General features: G+C 45.7%; 1 protein-coding gene across 4 annotated transcripts in view; it reads right to left on the minus strand.

The window, feature by feature from the left end:
* Nucleotides 1–19,890, minus strand: part of DIS3L2 (DIS3 like 3'-5' exoribonuclease 2) — a 359,659-nt gene that overhangs the window by 53,759 nt on the left and 286,010 nt on the right. For all 4 annotated transcript variants that reach the window (XM_046644635.1, XM_046644634.1, XM_046644636.1 and 1 more), the window contains one exon: nt 4,280–4,359. In XM_046644635.1, coding sequence (XP_046500591.1) covers nt 4,280–4,359 — 80 coding nt within the window. The remainder of the gene's footprint in view (nt 1–4,279; nt 4,360–19,890) is intronic.

A 19,890-nucleotide genomic window follows, 5' to 3' on the forward strand; every position in this document is an offset into this window, starting at 1 on the left:
TATAGAATACGTATAATCAAAATAATTGAAGAGATGAAAGGAATAGAAACCATAATAAAAACTAGGACACTAAAAAACAATAGGCTGATTTTAAAAAATGCCAAATAGAACTTCTAAAAACTAAAAATAAAAACTAAACACTGAAATTGGGAAGGGGTATTAAAGAGCAGATTATACACAGCTATGAGGATATTCATAAACTGACAGACATCTTTGAGGAAGTGTCCCAGAATGCAGCACTGGCAGAAATGGAGATGGAAAAAAGAGAGGAAAACCAGAAAAGATGGTAGGTTTCTAAGAGGAGTTCCAGAGACAGAGAGATTAGAGAGAATTAGAGGGCAAGCAGACAAGAATTTCTAAATGAGAAGAACGACACTGAGTTCTAAGCAATATAATAAAGATGACTCTACTCTTTTACATGATGTAGTAAAACTGCAGAACAGCAAAGACAAAAATCAGGTCTTAAAAGCAACCAGAATGAGAAGACATGTGAAGCTCCCTCAGGCTGCAGAGAGGATACGTTGGAGGTCAAAGAGCTAAAAGAACAGTGTACAAAGCAGCTCAGCAGCCCTGGCAGTGAGGAGGGTGGGAGTGGGAATGGAGAGAAGGGAGCACTCTGGACAAAGTTCTGGTGAATGAAGGGTACTACCATCCAGGCAGTTGCTCCGAAGTCGGAAGTAGTCCTTTTCCTCATCCCTGCTCGCACAGCACCACTGAAGCACACATCATCCCTGCTGCAGTGCAATCTGCTATTTATATAAATTCCTTGAGGTCACCGACCAGGTCTAATTTATCTTTGTCTCCCTAGTGCCCAGCACAACACATTGTATGGAGCAGGGGCTTAATAAATACTTAAATGAATTCTCACGAATCACTTAGTTGCCATTTTAGGCTTGTTCTTTGCCCTACGAAGAGATCGCCAAACTCTAATTTGAGAAAGATAACTTTCAATCAGTCCCCGATTCACTGGTTTTAATATTAAAGGTAGGTGAAGTTTTCTGCAACAAAGAAAAAGAAGGTGGTCTTCAGGTCCATGAGTCATGACTGGCAGTTATCTGTCTGGAGATGGAGGGAGGCAGAGACCTCACATCTCTTACATACAGATTTGAACAGCTTTTGGGAGGCTGACAGAATAATTCGGGGTGAAGAGCTTTACTAATCTAACCCAAGGCACAACAGGGCAGCTTCTTTCTTCTAACGACCTCAGAGCTTTAAGAATGTTTACCTGGGAACTGTGCCCTCCAGTCCAAGAGGAGGCAGGGCCCAAGTCCCACCAGAGATGGACAAGTCTCAGGGCCTATCCTTCCAGGAGCCCAAAGGCAGATATGAGCCCCTTTATGTAGAAGGTGAGGGAGATGATACAGAGCCCAAGACTGGGGCTACCAGGATGTTCCAGCAAAGGAAGCTGGTAAGAGTCCAGGGAATATAGAAGCAGAGTGCCTATTTTCAGGCCCACTCCATTTGAAAGAAAAGACCATGGGGGAGAACCGTCCAACAGCCTCAGTACTTATTCAGAACAACTACTTTGCTGACGGATTGAATTTGGTAGAGAGAATACTAAAATGATTACAAATTACACTGCAGGGAATACCCAGATCAAAGCAGTAGTTTCAATAATTAATTGTACCAAACTAATGTTCAGATATCAAGCTAATTTCTTTCGTATGTAGAACCTTATCTCTCTGCTGCTCTTGCCTTCATGTTACTTGGCTGAGACAACATGGGCTCCTTATGACCTGGGGAAGAATATCCTCATCTCCACAACACCACTATTACGGTAATATTTGGATTCGGGCACTGTAGGGGAAATGACTCTAAAAGTGAACAGAGGCAAACAGACAGGGCAAAGCCTGAAGGAGAGGAGAAAGTTACTGTGAAGCTCATGGGGTTCTCTGTGCTTCACTTCACAAGTGGGGAGAGGAGTTTGCCTTTGGACAGAGTGTACTACACACAGCTGAGGGCTGTCAAAGGTGTGTGCACCAGCCTCTTCCCTACTCAATACTCTGTTACCTGCAGACACAGCTCGTGGATGCAGCCCTGAGTGCACTGGGAAAACAGCATAGAAATCACGAGATGATTTTTCTGTTTGGGAAGGAGAGGCAATCAACACTTCCCACGGGCATTCTATACGCTAGGGCGGTGAGGATGTCGTTAACATGTGATATCATTCAATCTCTATGACAATCATACCTGGAAGGTATCATCAGTCCCACTGTTCTTAACAGATGAAGACACCTGAGGATCAGAGAGGTTAGGAAATTTGTCCACAGATTGAGAATGAACCCCAAGACTGCCTCTAAGAGAAGCAAGAGAGAACCGTAGGGAGGGGTCACTGAGGCATCTGATTGCCATACTTTCCTACATCATGGCTCTATGCAGCTTCCTACACAAATACCTTTTTTAACAGGTCTTTGGAGGCCAAAGCTTATCAATTTTCACAGCCTCTAAATTCTCTTACATTGCTTACTCTGATAATATGCTAGGAGTTGGGAGTTAGGCCAAGAAACAGAGCTAGGCTATTTTCTTCTCTCAGCTTCAAAGACAATCTGAGTTGTTGTTGTCACTGGACCTCTGACCTGCTAAGATATGAACCTAAAGGAAGAAGAGCCAGTGCCCTTCTCTCACTGAACAAAAACTCTGCCAATCTTCTTTCCTTAGAGCAGAGAGTCAGGTCAGAATTGGAATCTGTAAATATCCCTTGGCCTAAAGATCTGTTTTTACTGCCACAATGTGTGTGCAGTCTGCCATCCACTGCCACCCAGCAAGCACCAACCCAGGGAGTGCTGACAAGGAGGGTGGCAGAGCGGCATGCCAAGCAGCTTATGGCTTATGTTTCTCTTACTCTCTAGAGATGCTTGCCCTGCCACCAAGGGACTCGCTCAATTGTCCCTGCAAGTCCCTGATCCCACAGAAGTCAAGCCCTACTTCTCTGCTGAATTAAACATTATGAGATGCTGAGATGGCATTTCTGACACAAAGGCCTAGAAACCCTGGAACTGTCTTCCAGAAATGGTGCCATCAAAGAGGAGGAATGATGGTGTCAAAGGACGCATTGTCAGCCTTTCCTAAATGATTAATTTGGTGGGACTGAAGGTACATACACAATAGCTTACTATGGGATCCTCCTAAAGATAAATTACAAAGAGTGATAATGCCTTGAAGGTAGTCCAAATGGAGATTTGGTCATGAAGGCACCCAGTAACCCAGCTTCACCCATAACAGAGCAAGAGTTCTGGAGGAAGACATGAGTTTCTCTTCTGGAAGGTAATGTACAGTCCCATTGGCATGTGCCTATTTGATTTCTTCCAATGGGTAAAATTAAACAGCTTGGATATTTAAACAATTAGTCCTCAAGTCCGGGTTGGGACTGTCCTCGTCAGAGACTTGGGTTTCCAAAAGTAGCAATTTGGGACAACAACTGTCTTTCATCTATTCTTTTTCCTGAGTAAATGTGACAATGTTGACTCTGCCTCACACAACTGTGGTAAGTGACCTTAAGCAAGTTACTTACGTTCCCTAGACCTCAGCTTCCACAAATTCAACAGTAATAAAAGAAAACTCTTTAGGTTGTTGTAAGGATTAAATGGAATAACAAACATAATATCCCCTGCACCGTGTCTAACACATGGTAGGTGCTCAACGGAGGCTGACATCATCATTCATCATCCTCATCGTCACTGTCATCATCAGGGCATACTCCCTCTGCCTCACTCACCACCACTGCCACTGTCTCACAGACAAAAATACGCAGTCAAGGAGGCAGTCTGTGATGAAGAAAGAAGGTGTCATAAAACTATGCCAGGTGCCACATTTCTGACAAGGCCACCTACTTAAGTCTCTGTAAGTACCCAGAAATCCCTCAACTATAAAATTCACAAGGTAGACGATCACAACAAAACCTACAAAGACAGCTACTGTCAGACAGAACTGCAGCAAAAGCTGAAGGCACACAGTGGACCAAATTAGCAAGCACACGACTGGAGGCAAAGTTGGGGAGGGTCTAGAGGAAAGCAGGAGCCTGGGAAGGAAGGGTTGCTTTGGAATATACTTCTAAGACACCACAACTCCTCCTACACAAGTACTGCAAGTCCTATATGTAGGGGCAAAAGAGATTTACAGGAGAAAGACTTCTGTGCCAGCTATTTTCTAGTATAGCTGCAAAAGGTGTGATTCCCCTCCTGACAATCACTTTGTCCGGGAAGCCCACGGTAAGAAAGTCCCTAGGTGCTACCCCTGCAGGACGTGGAGAGATGACATGCTTTCCCACCGAGTGGCTTACTTGTTGCTGTCTCGGTACTCGTAGATGTGACACCCTTGAGGCAATCCAGTCTCATGGTCCAGAGTAAAAGCAAGCTTTAGCTGAATAAAGAGAGAACAGAAAACAAGTAAGTTTTGGGCAGCATGCTCTATTCATTCTGACAGCTGAAATGCCAAGAGAAAAAAAAAAAAGATCAAGTAAAATCATACTTCCCTCCAGATGACGCGTTGTGGAAAACCTGGGCCTGCCACCTCTGGGAAGAGCCCATGCCTTACAGGGACACTGTCATCAATGAGGATGTTATCAAGACTCTATCTATTCACTCAGCATGGAACCAATCATTTACTAAGCACATACTTAGTGCCAGACACTGAGCCAGCCGATGGGGAAAGTAGAATGAACAGGAGCAGACAGGCCTTCTTCATGATCTTACAGTGCAGTAGAGGAGACAGACCTCAATTACGCAATCACACATATGAATATGTACATATAAGACTTCAAATTAAAATAGGTTCCCTGAGAGCCAGCCCTGGTGGTCTAGTGGTTAAGATTTGGCGCTCTTCACTGCTGCGGCCCAGGCTTGTTTCCTGATCTTGGAACCAAATCACCCACCTGTCAATTGTCCTACTGTGGTGGTGGCTCACATAGAGAACTAACAACAACTAGGAAACACAACCATGCACTGAAGCTTTAAAACAACAACAACAAAAGGTTCTCTGAAGCAGGAAGAAAATTCCTGTGTTTCCACAGAAGTAAATAACCTGACCTAGACTGGGAATTAGGGAAGGAGGAGGGGGTTACCTAGACTGCAGGAGGGAACGATGGGGAGAGAGGAAGGCTCTCCTTGGCAGAGAGCACAGCAAGGACAGAGGCCCTGGTGCAGCAGTTCCAGAAACTGAAGGGTGGCCGGTGAGCTGGAACTCGCCAGATACGGGGAACATGGTGGGCAGTGATGCTGAAGAGGAAGGCCAGGGCAGAACATGTAGGATCTTGTTGGCCATGTTAGAATTTTTGACCTTTACCTTAACAGCAAAGGAGAGCCTTTGACATGTTTTAAGGAAGGGGTGGATGACATGATCAAAGTATGTTTTAGCAAGATCCTTCTGGCTACTGCACAGTGAACAGACTGTAGGGGAAAGAGCAGAAGTGGGAGCCCTGTGGGAGGCTACTGAGTAGCACAGGTGAGTGGTGATGGGGACTGGGGCTGGAGGGCGGGCAGGTGAGAAGAAGAGAAATGGACAATTTGAGCTCTATCTTGGAAGTCAATTTTTAGAAGCAGAATCGACAGGATATGCTGAAGGATCACTGTTGGGGAGTGGCAAGGACGGAAAAGAAGAAATCCAGGAGGGCTCAGGTTTTTGATTTGAACAACCAGGCAGGTGGTTGTTCCATTGCTGAGTGGGAAGACTGAACTTGGGGATAGGTAGGGAGTTAAACGTTTGATTTTGGACATGTTAACTTTCAGGCACTCAGCAGCTTTCTCTGATTAGGGAAGATCAGGAACAAGCACTCTGGTAACAAAGTCTTGGTTTCTTTCTGGCTTCTGGAGGGGAGCCCTCAGGGGAGTGCAGAACTCTGTGTCGCTGGGAAGCCAGAGCTCAGTGAGGTTCTATGTGTCCTGCTAGGGCTGAGTCAGTCATGGCACTTTTAACATTTCCAAAGGCAGAGCCAATTACGAGATTTACAAATGCCCTGGGTTTTAAAATCACCAGGGAAATTTTAACTAAAATTAACTGCACATTAGGAAGATACATTATTATAACTTTTTCTTTTTAACTGCAAGGCTGTTAACACAGCTAATGACCTGCATCATTAGATGCTAGACAATTTTTCTCTCCCGTAGAGGAAAACGAGCTCGCAGGAATGGCCTATCCTCTCACTGACCCAGAGGAAAATACAGAAACAGAAACAAGCCCTTCTTTACCATCAGGAAGCCAAGAACTTCAAGTCAAAGGCGTGTTTTCCCTACAGAGCACTGCTTGGATCTTCCCAGCCCTCTTTCAGTAAAACAGAAAATAATTATTTTTAAAAATCTATTAATAATAATCCTTTTCTCTTCGCAGCTGAGGTAGGCCTATACTCATTTAGTCCATTTCAAAGTCTGCACTGCTCAGAAATTTTCAAATCCTTTGATTTGAAATAGTGATTCAGGCTATGAATTTACAGCTTAGAAAAATTATCATAAACATAGGAGGAAAAGTTTTTTTGCAAAACTGTTCAGCTCAGTATTTTTATTGGAAAGAATCTAAAAGACCAGCAATAGCAGGATGGTTAAATAAACTATACTACAGTCACATGCAGAATAGCACATAGCTGTTTAACTGTTTATGAAGAAATTTTATTAACCTGGGAAAAAATACTTGCATTAGAGGAAAAAAGGCAGGATGCATACTTGATTATACACCAAGAAAACTCTGTACATAAGAACAAAGACTGCATAGAAGAAAGACTGGAAGGAATGATATCAAAATGGCAACAATGATGGCCTTATTTTCTCGGCATCTTCCAAATTCTTCACGATAGGCACGATGAGATACAAACTGCAGTCCTTCGTCATGAAGGAATTATGGGAAATTTAATTCCAGGAGGATTCTCAAGGTCAAGAGACTATGTACATACCAATTCAACAATAAGGCAAGTGGGTATAGGTGGTGATGGGGAGGGGGAGAGAGGGAATGGGGACAGAAAGGCACACATATTTACTGAATGGAGAACTCACATTTATTGAATGCCGACCAAGTAAAGGGTTTCCTTCATCCTGACCACAACCATTTGAATTAGGTATTACTATTTCCTTTTTACGGGTGAGGAACTTGAGGCTGAGAAAGGTAAGTAATTTGTCCAAACCACAATTAGAATTAGAATTTCAACCAAAACCCATGCTCTTTCCACGTTAGCAGAATTACAGGACTTGGTGATGGCCCGGATATAAAGTCTGAGAGAGAGGGAGGAACCAGAGATAATGTTTAAGGTTCTTTGCCTTGGGCAGCAGGGTGGATGGTGTTGCTACTCACCGAGACAAGAAGCAACAGCAGGTTTGGGAGGAGAGCTTGAGTTTTGTTTGGGAGTGCTGATTCTAAGGTGCCTGAGAGGCATCTTAGTGGAGATGACTAGTAGGCAGCTGTATAATCAGTTCTAAATTGTATAAGCAAGACTGTAATCTGGAGGTACAAATTTGGGGACCTCTGGATGGTAAGACAGCAACTAAAGCCTTTAGAGTGGATATGACTGTCCTGAGAGAGTACCTAAGTAAAACTGAGGTCGTTGATAGAACAGCTATGTTTAAGAGCTGGACAATGGAGACTGAGAAGGAGTGGCCATGGGAGTTTTGAGTTATGATGTTACAGGAGCCAAGGAGAGAACATGTCTTAAGGAGGCAGCGTCAAATCCTTCTAAGAGGTCAAATAAGAGAGGAATAAGCATCCCAAACAAAGAATCCATTGGATTTAGCAACAAGGACTCTTGGGAGAGTGGTGGGAGCAGAGATCAGGCTATGATGGGTTGAAAAATTAGTAGAAGGTAAGGAAATGACGATCCTGAGTATATAGAACTCTTTTAGCAAATCAGACAGTGAAGAGGAAGAGCCAAGATGAATGTAATGGAATGGGATAGGTAATAGGGTGTGGGATTGAAGGAGAGTGTTGTTTAAATGCTGCTAGGAAGGAGGCACTATAGAGGGAGGGGGTGAAGACACAGGAGAGACAGAGATAAATGCAGCGTCAAAGTGTCTGAGATGACAGGAGGGATTAGAATTCAACACACAGTGGAAGACCCTTTCTCCACTGTAGCAGTAGGGAAGGCTGAGCAGGGATGCAGATATATCTGTGGATTGGCAAGGGGGGGATGGGGATGGTGGTGGTTTGGAATGTTTCAGTTTGATTTTTGTTCTTTTCTGAAGATTAGGAGGCCAAATTATCTGCAAGGAATGGAGGGTTTGGTGAGGGAAGGAATGAGAGTTGGAGAAAAGTGATGAAGGCTTGAAATTGCTTCTTTGGAGAATAGGAAAAACAGTTGACCAGGGAAGAGCATGAGGCTTGCCAGGGAGCATTAAGGGTCCAGCTGAGGCCACAGGAACTGAAGTTACTGTAGCAACCATCTGCCCAGTTGTTGATTTTTTTCTAGTAACCTAGACATTGGCATGAAGAAAGTGAGGTTGGTCCAAAGCTCAGCATTTGCCAGGAAGGTTTGAGGGAAGAACAGGTTTGAGAGAGCAAGGGAGCAGAGATATGATATTGGCAACAGATGGACCAGGGACTCTAGGGGGGAACAGGCAGGAAATAAAAATGAAAGTGGTTGACTGGAAGAAAACAGAAGGCTCTGGGTGACAAATGTCTTGTATGGAGCTAATATTTATTAAGTATATCCTCTGCCCTAAGCCTCTTTCCTGTGTGACTTTAATCCTCTCAACAGCCCTGGGAGGTTGGTTCCTACCCCTATTTTACAGAGGAGTTTTAAGTATTTAGCCTAAACTACCAAGTAAGTGGCAGAACTGAAGTGTGGTCCATATTGCCAACCACTGGGCTATACTGGCCTCCTAGGTCAAGAAGAGGAGTTGTGGGAGTCACTGGAAGAGGGAGTGGGAGGGACTGAAGGCTGTGGTCAGAGAGTAGGCCATGTCTGACCTTGGAGATGGGGCAGTCAACCACAAGATCCAAGGAGAAGTCAAGGAAAGGAGAGTCAGAGATAGGGGTGGAGGGTTCTCCATGAGAGGTTTGAAATTCACCCAGGATGATGATATGCTGTTTCCCAGGTAGACCAATTCACAAAGTGTGTCCCCACAAGTGTGCAGGTGTGTATATATAGGTACCTACTATGTGCAAGGTTCAATACATGAATGAATGAGTCCAACTGGTCCTTGTAGCAGACACAGGTACATATCCAGCAGTCATTTCCTCCTGCCTAATGATACCCTAGTTTCATTCAGCTATTCACCTTCCTTCCCTAGTCCAGGGAATCCAGGGGTGAGCAGATCCAGTCTCCAGGGATGGGCCTGACAGTTAGAAGGTAACCTCATATACCTTTCAGCAATTGATCAGGAACCCAAGCCAATCAGTGCATGGCATTTCCGGGCCCTTGGAACTGGTTCAGGAATGGACAAGTGATCCAAGTGAGGCCAATCAGACATGAGGGGATGTTTGCTAGGTGCTTCTGGGCATGAGGGCCAGAACTGCTGCAACTAGCTTGCTACCAGCCTGAGAATGAAGCCAACTCACAGAGGGAGAAGACTCAGAAGACCTTCAGGAGAGCAGAGCCAGAGCCTTGATGGAGTTGTGCCTGGTCTTTACCAGCCTTCAGGGCCTCTACTATTCTTTTGTAATTGCTCATCATTTCTCTCAAGGACATTGACACATAATACGTCTACCTACTCCCTTGGTTCTGCTCTCTCTAATCCACTCTCCACAACATAGCTGAGTTATTTTTCTAAAACACAAGCTTGATGGTATTTCCCTCTTTAAGGACCTTTGATGGCTTCCTGGTATCTATATGTTGCAGATGTAAAAATGAATTAAACACAGCCCAGGCTCTCTGGGGGTTGGTTGCTGGCACAAATATGGACTGTAATAGAGGGATGGGTGAGACAGGCATGTGCTGAGGAAAGTGTGCCAACCCAGGAGGATCTCAGGGTAGACAACAGGAGTCCAGAGTCTTAGGGGAGAAACACGAGCCTGTCCCACAAAGAATGGCGCCCCTCCCTCCTCCTGCTGCAAAGCTCCATGCACTCCTACACTGCGTAGCTCACAGCATAAGTCTGGACCATGGCATGCACTTTCATACCTCTGTGCCCTTCCTCATGTCGTGACTGCTTCCGGGAGAGCCCTTCCTGTCTACCCCAGCAAGGCCTCACAAAAGGTCTCTCTACAAAAGTACATCTTTCCCTACTCCCTCCTCTGGTAACTGGAGGCAGGGCCTTCTGCTCAGTGAGTCCACAGGCTCAGCGTGGGTAGCTTTGCCAGGTACTCTGGGCACTCAGTGCCCTGTGACTATCCACAGCAGGTGCCCAATGCATGTCATTGAGCTCAACTGTAGAGTAGAGATTTAGAACATTTTGTATACCTATTAACAACTAACTGCTCTAGTCATTTAATTTACAGACACAGAATGATGCCCCCTGCAGGCTTTTGTGCCCCTCAGCATATTTTGATTCTGGTTGAACAGATCCGTAGTCACCCAATTTCACCCTTGAGTTTGTTATTATTCCTCCTCCTACCTCAGCAAAGAAATTCAGCCTCACATCCCCCTGCCCCAACCCCATAACTGTGCCACCAAACGACAACAAGCAGTGGCTCAAATCTCTCGGTGCCCAGATGCTCCCATCTTGCTGATGCCTTTGAAGGAGGCGCACAGTCCTCCACTCAATGATATTTACTGAATAAGTCCCCCAAGCCAGGCACAGCAAGAAAACAGACAGGCCTATAGGCTGCCATCTGTGCCAGTGCTGGCTCTAATCAAGGCCTGCAGGCACCCCCCCCCCCCCCCCCCCCCCCCCCCCCCCCGCCCCACCCCGTGGAGTGGCTCAGCTTGGAAAGTCAGCTTGCAAGAATGACAGCTACTCCAAGACTTCATGAGGTTCATCTGTCCCTTTCCATGGGCAGCTGTCACTAGTCAGCCTTTTCCTTGAGAGGACAGTTTCCAACTGCACAACATTCCTGGTACTGGGTGAGGAGGGAAGGCAGCAAAGGGCCCAAGGGGCAGTAATGAGGTCGCTCTGTCAGCCTCCACCAGCAGACAAAGGAAGGCTTTAAATGGGTCTAGTTAGAGGCAAGGCTTTCATTTGGACAAAGGACAGGCTAACCTCTCTTAGGCAGAAAATGGAGGAGCTACTCTCAGGGGCTCAGGCTAGACCACAGGTGAGGGCAGGCTATGGGCAGCTAGAGTGCGAGACTCCTGTTGGGAGTCCTTGCAACCCAGCCCTCCAGCTCCAGGGTGGGTCCCAGGGAAACAGGCAGTGTGGGTAAGCTGAAGGAGCTGGGATGAGTGCAAGGGGTTAGGACCCTTGGGAGAGGAGAGCAGGGGTATAGGTCCTGTTGGGGTTGCTGGGCCTGCAAAAGGCCCTCCTTAAGCCCCTCTGGGCTGGGATGGGGTGACAAGGGAGGCAGCAGGACCATCCTCACAGCAGGTGGCAACAGGGGAGTAACAAGAATGACGGATTCAGTACTAAGTAAGGCTTCCTCAGGGTTCTCACACATTGCTTGAGGAAGACCCTTCAGGTGAACCGAAGGGGAAAAATGAATGTCCCACACTGAGTAGCAGACAGGTCTATCGAGTCATTTAATTTAATCATCAAAGGAAACGTGACCTTACTTTGTATTCCAGCCCAGTGAAACCAATGGCCAGATTACATTCATAAGAATAATGGAACAAGAGTAATGGGATGGGACAGGAAACGGTTCTAAGGGTGGTGAGCCAGATATCCTCCTGAGCCAGTGAGCAAATCAGGCTTCAATTTGCTCAGGTGCACAGCTGGCTTTCCCAAACAGCCTCATTCCTAGAGAATCTTATGCAAAGACCACTTGGCACTTCCATCAGCAAAGGAAGCTACCAGCTCAGAGCTTCTGGTGCTTTTGAAAATGCTGGCCTGACCTTGGAAGGGTGAGAAATGTGTTAAGAAGTTTAGGAGTTGCCTGTCTTGTCCACAATAGTTCCAAGATAACCTCTTATGGGCAACCAGGTCTCTCTCAGACTGAGGCCTGGACGGCTCTTGCAGGCTGCTCAATGATGGAAGAGGGGCAACCTCCATGACCCAGCTCTAAGTTCCTCTCCCAGGGGTGTAGGGAGAGAGGCAGCTGGTAAAAGCAGAGTGCTAGTTCTGCAGCCAGGACTGCTCTAGTTCAAACCAACACGGGTTCTCCAGGAGGCCTCGGAGTTTGCCTCAATCTGCTAGCTATTAGGACCAAGGTTCAAACGCAGGTCAAGGACCAGGCTGGGAAGCCTCCAGCCTCTCCATGGTCGACTCGTCCCCTCACAGTCCACTGATCTCGCAAGGTGTCCAACTCTTCCTTAAGCCAAAAGTGGCAAATACCATCATATTTCAAACATTTCAGGTATGCCATTTATAGCATACTTAAAAAGAGCAGAAAAGTTACTTCTACCTGGGTTTTGGTTTTGTAACTGAAAAATCTTATTAGAAGGAAATCTCCAGATTCTTTGAGGTGATCTTCAGTTTTCTTCTTTAGGTTTCATTGTTTGGTTTGGATCTCCTAAGCATCATTTCTCTTTTTCCACCTCCTCCTCGCTTTCTTTTATAAGACAAAGATGCTGTGGACTTGGCTTTCACTTGGTTCACAACAATTCTACAGCATTGTATTAAGTTTCTTTCTCCTAAGTCCACTGAAGTCTTTTTGGACTTGGAGAGAGCTTTTTAAGAAAGAACTTGCTCATTCAGCAGGATTTTCCTCCCTACCCCAAGCTCTGGTTCTGACCTGGAAAAAATAAGAGTGAGAAAGAGCAAGAGAATCCTGCAGTCCTGACGCTCAACTTCACAAACCACAAAAAAGAACCTTGCTCCAGTAACGTAATCATGGAGATTTCTGGCACCTGGGTCTTTCAAGAAAAATACATCCATCTGCTGGCACAGGGGCCCATCAAACTAAGTCCTGTTCAGCATGGAGTTCCCAATTCATTAGTGTTGGAAAGTATAGCGAGGCTGGCCGCTCCCACTGGATGACGCCTCCCTGCAGCGCCGTCTGTAAACCCCACAGCTGTGTTTTCACTTAAGGCCACTTCTCCTGACTCCACTGCACCTTGTTCCAGAGGCTCGTTCTATTCTCATTAAGGTTAAAAACGGCAGGACAGGGATTCTTAAATGCTGAGGTTTTACTTGCTCAGAAGAAAAATCATGTGTCTCTAGAGCTGTGATCAATCCATAGGGAAGGCTACTCTTCAGTAAGGAATCTCAGAGGCCAACCTTGTTTGTTCATCCTGGGTTTGCCTCAGTCAACTAGCCGGTCCCAGGAGAGGAGAGTCCTGGCTCCTCCTGCTGCCTATCAAACTGCCTCCTCTTCTGAGGGTTACTTCATTGCTCACCAGCAAGCCCAGAGCAGTTGAGCGCTGCTGGCCACTACCCCACACCACCTCTGTCTTTATCGGTGGGTGACGCTAGCACAGAAGAGCTCATTCCCCACCCCAGCATCTCCCTTAACAGAACAGGCATTCCCTTGCTCCAGACTTCCTGATTAGGCCTTACCTGGTCAATGGGCCATGTTTTTGCCTCTCAAATTCCTAAGCAATATGACAACAGTGAATACAAAGCATGGTGAACAAGTCTGCAGGTGTCACACACAGTCAGAGGCACGGACAGTGCAACCATTCTGCTTATCCTACTCAGAGCTGGAGCACTTCTGATGATTTTCATCACCAAAGAAGGTGAGTGTGTTGGGACATTACCACATCAGAACCATCTCTGCTCAGAGCTCTGGGGCTCGAGCCAACCACTGTTCAGGGAGTGGACTGGCGCAAAGCTGCTTCAAAAGGAATATGCCAGCATTGCCTGCTGGTACTGCATATGGCCCCTCTAAAAGCACGGAGGAGGTTATGCATCTGAGACACAGACTGTCTGGGTCCCTTTGAGTTTTGAATATATCAGTTCTGCCACCTAGCTATCTACTTTCTAAAACTTGTGGTACTGCCCCAAACAGTCGAAAATGTCCTCACTGCAGATCTCACTAGAGCCCCCCACTTCAGAGTCTGCTGTGCAGCTTCTATTACACACACAGCGGAGAGAAGGGATATGTGTCAGAAGCAGCCTAAGTGACAAGCTATCGGCTCACTCAGGTGGCTGGTCTAAGCTTTATCCTTGAGTTGTTAGGTTACAGGGAAGGAACATATGCAGATGACGTGAGCTTGCTCACTAGCCTACCTGCCTTCCTTAAGCTGTGTTTTGACCGTATCCTTCAATTTTCACCAAAGTTTGTTTTAAGAAATAGCCTTATAAAGTGCCCTTCTTCATTTGCCATAAATATAAAATCTGCCCACTACACCATTTAATGTCTTAGTGAGAAATTGCTTTTAGCACCAGGAGAAGTATTTCTTGACTTCCAATGAAGTTTGTTATAGGAAACAACCTTGTGAAATCTCTCCCCTCCCCCAAAGCAGGACTACTTCTGCCTTTCGGATACTGAAACCAGAAAATATGTTGCCCAGTCACAGGAACAGTGCTCACTCCCAGAGAGATCATACTACTTCTGCCTCCTATCCTTAGTTCGGATTTTCTGTCTTTCTCTCTGTTGCGTTTATTTCCTTTGTTGTAAGTCTTCTCAAATTCTTTTGGAAATAGATAAGGGTATACATAAATAAAATAAGGTTCTTCAAAATATAAGCCAAACATAGGTAAAAACATGAGATTCAGGCAAGCTTGAATACAACCTGATTAAACAATGATCATGATGGTAGGCATTCAGTTCATGGAAGAAAGAAAACGGGACATTCTCATACAATCCTCAGAGCCAGTGATCAAGCTGGCTCTATTCTTGAAAAAACAGAAGAGAACGGAATGATCTTCCAGGGAATTGGCCTCAGTTTCCAGGGACTTGAGAAGTCAGGGAGTTATATAACCCCAAGCTGGGAGCCAGCAGCCCAGGCTTTGTCTTTGTTCTCTCCCAGACTCTGGGGGGGCGAGGGGGTCCTGATGGCCTTAGGCTTTCCACCTGTCAAATGGAGCTGGGTTCCTCTGTGGTCCTCCTTGAGGTTTATTTCACAGAAGAATGTGAGATACTTTCTAGGTTTCCTGGAAGAAAGTACACGTAATAAGTCCCTGCTACATTTGTTAGAGGAGAAGCTCTGAAGATTTCAGAAGGGCTAGTGCTTATATCTTCAGATGTTTTAATGAGAAAGAAGCAGCAGTGAAGAATTCTCCTGCATAAGGCTCTTCTGTAGCCAGAGCAACCGTCAAAGTTCATGACTTGATTCCATGCTCAATCTGCTTCCTTCCTCCCAGGCAAGGCCAAATGTCTGGACAACATATTCCAGGACAACATACTAAGGTTCTTTCTGATCCCGGGCAGTCAATCTGTCCCTCCCCCCAACTCCTTCAACCTGGCTTCACCTGCAGCAGTGGGCTTAGCAGCACTCCTGGCAGAAGAGTCACCGTCCACTGCCATGCACTCACAAAATGCCTGCTGATCTGACAGTGCTTACTGGATTGCTCAGAATAATCTGGAAGGGACACCCAGGAGGCCCATACCTGGGGTTATCTGAGGTTCCTATTCTCATCCAAAATAATTACTGGTGTCCTAAATAGCCTTTTTCTTTATAGAACAACATATCAATCTAACAGATACTATTCTATGGTAAAAACCAAAGAACAAATGGGTGTTGTGAAGTTTAAAGAAAGTACAGAAAGAAGTTTACAGTTAAGATGAAATGCAAAGACCAAAAAAATCTAAAGAGGTTAGCAGAGAGTATTAGAAAGGGCCAGGATCCAGCAAGAAGAAAAACGAACAGCCTTTCTATTTGCCTTGCTAACCAAAAAGTCAGCTTTGGTAATAGAGAATCCTTGGATAATCTCACATAGTTGAAAATCATTTAAGAAACTAGACATAATGTTAAATGTTAAAAAAATAAGTTTCACAATAATCTTAGGGGAACGTTTTCATTAAGCAGAAACTTGTTTTCCCTCTAACCTTTGTATAATCTCTCTCGGGGCTCAGGGCTGGAACTCAGGGGACAGTAAGAGGCGCGCACAGTCTTGGACTGCGGGAATCCTCTGGTCTAACCTTCTGCCCATTAGACTGGACACGTTCTCTTTCTAGCCCTCCTAAGAGTTCAGCTTTCGCTGTGACCCTCCTGCCTGGGACACAGGCTCACTGTATCAGGAAGGAGTTCATTCTGCTTGTGAGCAGGCATTCCTATAGACAACAACCCAGTCTGAGAGGACAGAAGTAAAGGGGACAGCTTCTTTGGGCTGTCTGGTTTTGAATCCTGGCTTTACTTCCTATTAGCTGTATAACCCCTATGTACCTCAGTTTCCTCCTCTGTAAAATGGGGATAATAAGAGTACCTACTTCATAGTGTTGTTGTGAAAATTAAATGAGGAAAACACATTAGAACAGTACCTGTCTATGGTAAACACTCAATAAATGTTCCTGATGTAATAAAGCCTGGGGTTATTTCTAATAATGAGTTGAACTCAAAATTTAAAAGACGACACACTGGAACAAGCTGACTGGGACTCAACAGTTCCAAAGGTGATCACTCTAAAACCTGAGGAATTTCCATAATCATAGGGTTCAATTTCTTAACTGGAGCAGTACTTGGGAAGCCACTTCTCCACGTGCAGGTCTACTGAGGACACTCAGCAGGAGGATGCAGTGCCTCAAAGCTTCACCGGTCTGCCCCGCAGCCCCGCGAGCACTCACGGTGCTCCAGGTGGCCATGCTGATAGAGGCTCTTCTCTCCCAGGGCGGCCCTACTGTATTCTCTTGTGACCAGGTCTCCTGAGCTGCTTCTGACTGAGGCAGCAGGCAGGGCGGCCGCTATGTCCCTAAATGAGGCTCACTGCTCAAAAGCAAAGCTTCAAAGGCCTGCCAGGTTGGCAAGATGTGCCTCAGCATGGAGGCTGCCCAGCACCTCTGCACCGGCAACAACTTGTCTGTAAATCTCTGCTTGGGAAAGGAAGAGGCCACAACGACCTGCTAGAGCATGGCAGAGGGCTGGCTTCTGACAGTCCGGAGACAAGAAAATTGCTTCTGCCGTGGTCTGATTTTTCTTATTTATTCTCAAGCTGGAACATGTCTCTAGCTGTATATTTGTTTAACTATCACACCATCCCAAGTAGATTATAAGCTCCAATAGAGTAATCCCAATTGATTACTCTTTGTGATCCCCCACATACTTTCATTAAATGAAGGATTTCTAGAAGATGTAGGGCCCTGCAATAAGCAGTGGGAATAACAGTTTCCATGTTCATCCAGACACAGGGCCAAGAACTTCACATGTACCAGTACTACTCCTCCTGTTTGAAAGGCGAGGAAACTGAGGCTCAGAGAGGTTAAGTAACTTGCCTCTCCAAGGTCAGGCAACACTTGGCAGACCCGGAAATGGAACCCAAACCCATCTCACTGGAGTCTGTGCATTTCCCACTGGGCCACACCTGCTCTTTCTTCTCCCATAAACAAACAGGGCACTGTGTTGGAAGCAGGGGCTCCAGCAATTTACTTCTCTCCTCTAGACTTAACAGGCTTAGGACAATAAATGGTGTTCGGAATGCAAGCCTTTCAGGTCCCACTGGCAAAAGCATTACTGAAGAACAAGGTGGGGGCTCCTTCTATCCACTGGAATTTAAGACAAGTAGCCTTAGTGAAAGGCTAGGCAGACCGACCTAGCCAGTTTCAGGTGGAGAAGCTGGACTGGAGGAAGTGGACACCTTGGTGGGCCTGCCGGAGGCATTGTCCTGCTTGGAGACTGGAGGTGCTCGGTAAGCTCACTCAAGTGAGAGCAAGTGAGAAAGAGAGAGAAGAGCTGGCTCTGCTTTTTCAATTCAACAAATGTGCCCTCTAGCTGACATGGCTCAGTCACACAGCTAGTTAGTAATAAGACCAGAAGTAGAGCCAAGGTCTTCTCACGCTCAGGGTTTACAAAAGGCTAAAAGAAGAAACACCGGTCAGCTAGTCAAAATACTGGATAGCAGGAATAAAGAAAAAAAAAGCAACAACAACACAAACTAAGATTAACATATTATTATCCTATTGAAAAAAATGAGTTGGGGATGCATATAGCCAATTTCTACTACTGAAGTCATGGGCCCCTCTCTATGACCTCACCTGTAAAATGAAAGCCTCAGCACAGAGATTCTCTTCAGTTCCTTCCGGCTATCCATTCCACAACGCTGTGAGCAAGCACTGCTTGAGCCCGGTCCCCATGTTGCTCGGGGCCGTGCCAGGCACCACGGGAGGTATGGGGGAAAAAGGATAGTCTAGGCTGCAGAGAGGAGTAAGTCACATTGATGCCAATGCTGTTAGAAATCAGAGAAGGCTCTGGTAGAGTGGCCTCATGGAGCACATGAGGCCTGAGATGAGTCTGGCAGGACAGCGAAGATTTGAAAGACACAGACAGGAGATTCCAGGGAAAACACACGACCTTTAGCTCTCCCAGGGCACAGACCACACGGGTGATGTCCATCTCAGTGTTCCCAATACCACCAGAGTCTTTGGCAAAGTAGGCACTCAGGAAATAATCATTGAAGGAATAAATGACCAAAACCAGAAAAATAAGAATGAATAGGCACTGTTCTATATAAATACGTATGAGATTGGTTTGACTACAAAGTAGAGGGTACAACTTGGGAACAGATAAAATAATATTGATGATAGTAACAAAAATGGCCAAGATTTATTGAGTTCACTTAATAAATATCTCTGTGCTAAGCACCTTACTGTGTTCTCCCGCTGGATTCTGTTAACAACCTCCCAGGGTGGGGGCTGTTAACCATTCCCCTCCTATAGCTGGGGACATCGAGGCTCACACAGCGAGAAGCTTGTCCCAGGTCACACAACTGCAGCCCTGCCACTTGACCCCTGGGGCCCTGACTCGGTTCAGTACTTCCCCAGAAAACAACAGAGCCTCAGGTAATGTCTGACAGAGGCTAAAACCTGGGCCCTCTTCTACCTGTGCTACCCTCCTAGGCCACCTGGAGCTTTATGAGGTACATTACTTTTCGACAGCAAGCAGCCCCTGAGCTGAAACCAGGCCTTTCCTCAGGTGCACTGCTGGTGTCCCACACAGATGAATAAAAGGACACACTTTTTGTTTTGAGATCATTATAGATTTACAGAAATTGCAAAGATAGTACAGAGAGGTCCTCTGTACTCTCTATCCAATTTCCACCAAAGGTTACATTTTACATAATTATAATACAATATCAAACCCAGGAGAGTGACATTGGCACAATGTGTCTGTCTGGTTCCAAGTCATTTGGTCACATGTGTCGGTTTGTGTAACTGCTACTGCCATCTGGATATAGCACTGTTCCCTCACCACAAAGATCTCCCTCAGGCCACCTTCCTCTCCCTCACCATCCCTAACTCTTGGCAACCACCAAACCACCACTCTGTTCTTTAGCTCTATAATTTTGTCATTTCATGAATGTTATACAAATGGAATCATACAGTACTTTAAAATAGCTCTTCAAAGTTATCCTAAGATTAGGACTTGATCCATTTCTTAGATTTGCAGAAGAATATAAAACAACTACAACCAACAAGAAAAATTAAAAAATTAAGCAGAGGGGCTGGCCCGGTGGCGCAGCGGTTAAGTTTGCACGTTCTGCTTCGGCAGCCCAGGGTTCGCCAGTTCGGATCCTGGGTGCGGACATGGCACCACATGGCAAGCCATGCTGTGGCAGGTGTCCCACATATAAAGTAGAGGAGGATGGGCATGGATATTCACTCAGGGCCAGCCTTCCTCAGCAAAAAGAGGAGGATTGGCAGCAGTTAGCTCAGGGCTAATCTTCCTCAAAAAAAAAAAAAAAAATTAAGCAGAATAAGGAAAGTGTCTATCCTAGTTCTGCCACTTCTAGCTATGTGACTTTTGACAAGTTACTTAACCCCAAGCCTCAGTTTCCTCATCTGTAAAAATGAGTATAAGGTTTAAGGATTAAATGAAGTAAGATGTGAAAGGACTTAGCAAGCAGCAGGTGC

Source organism: Equus quagga, chromosome 17 (assembly GCF_021613505.1).
Source record: "Equus quagga isolate Etosha38 chromosome 17, UCLA_HA_Equagga_1.0, whole genome shotgun sequence".
NCBI classification, from domain to species: Eukaryota; Metazoa; Chordata; class Mammalia; order Perissodactyla; family Equidae; genus Equus; species Equus quagga.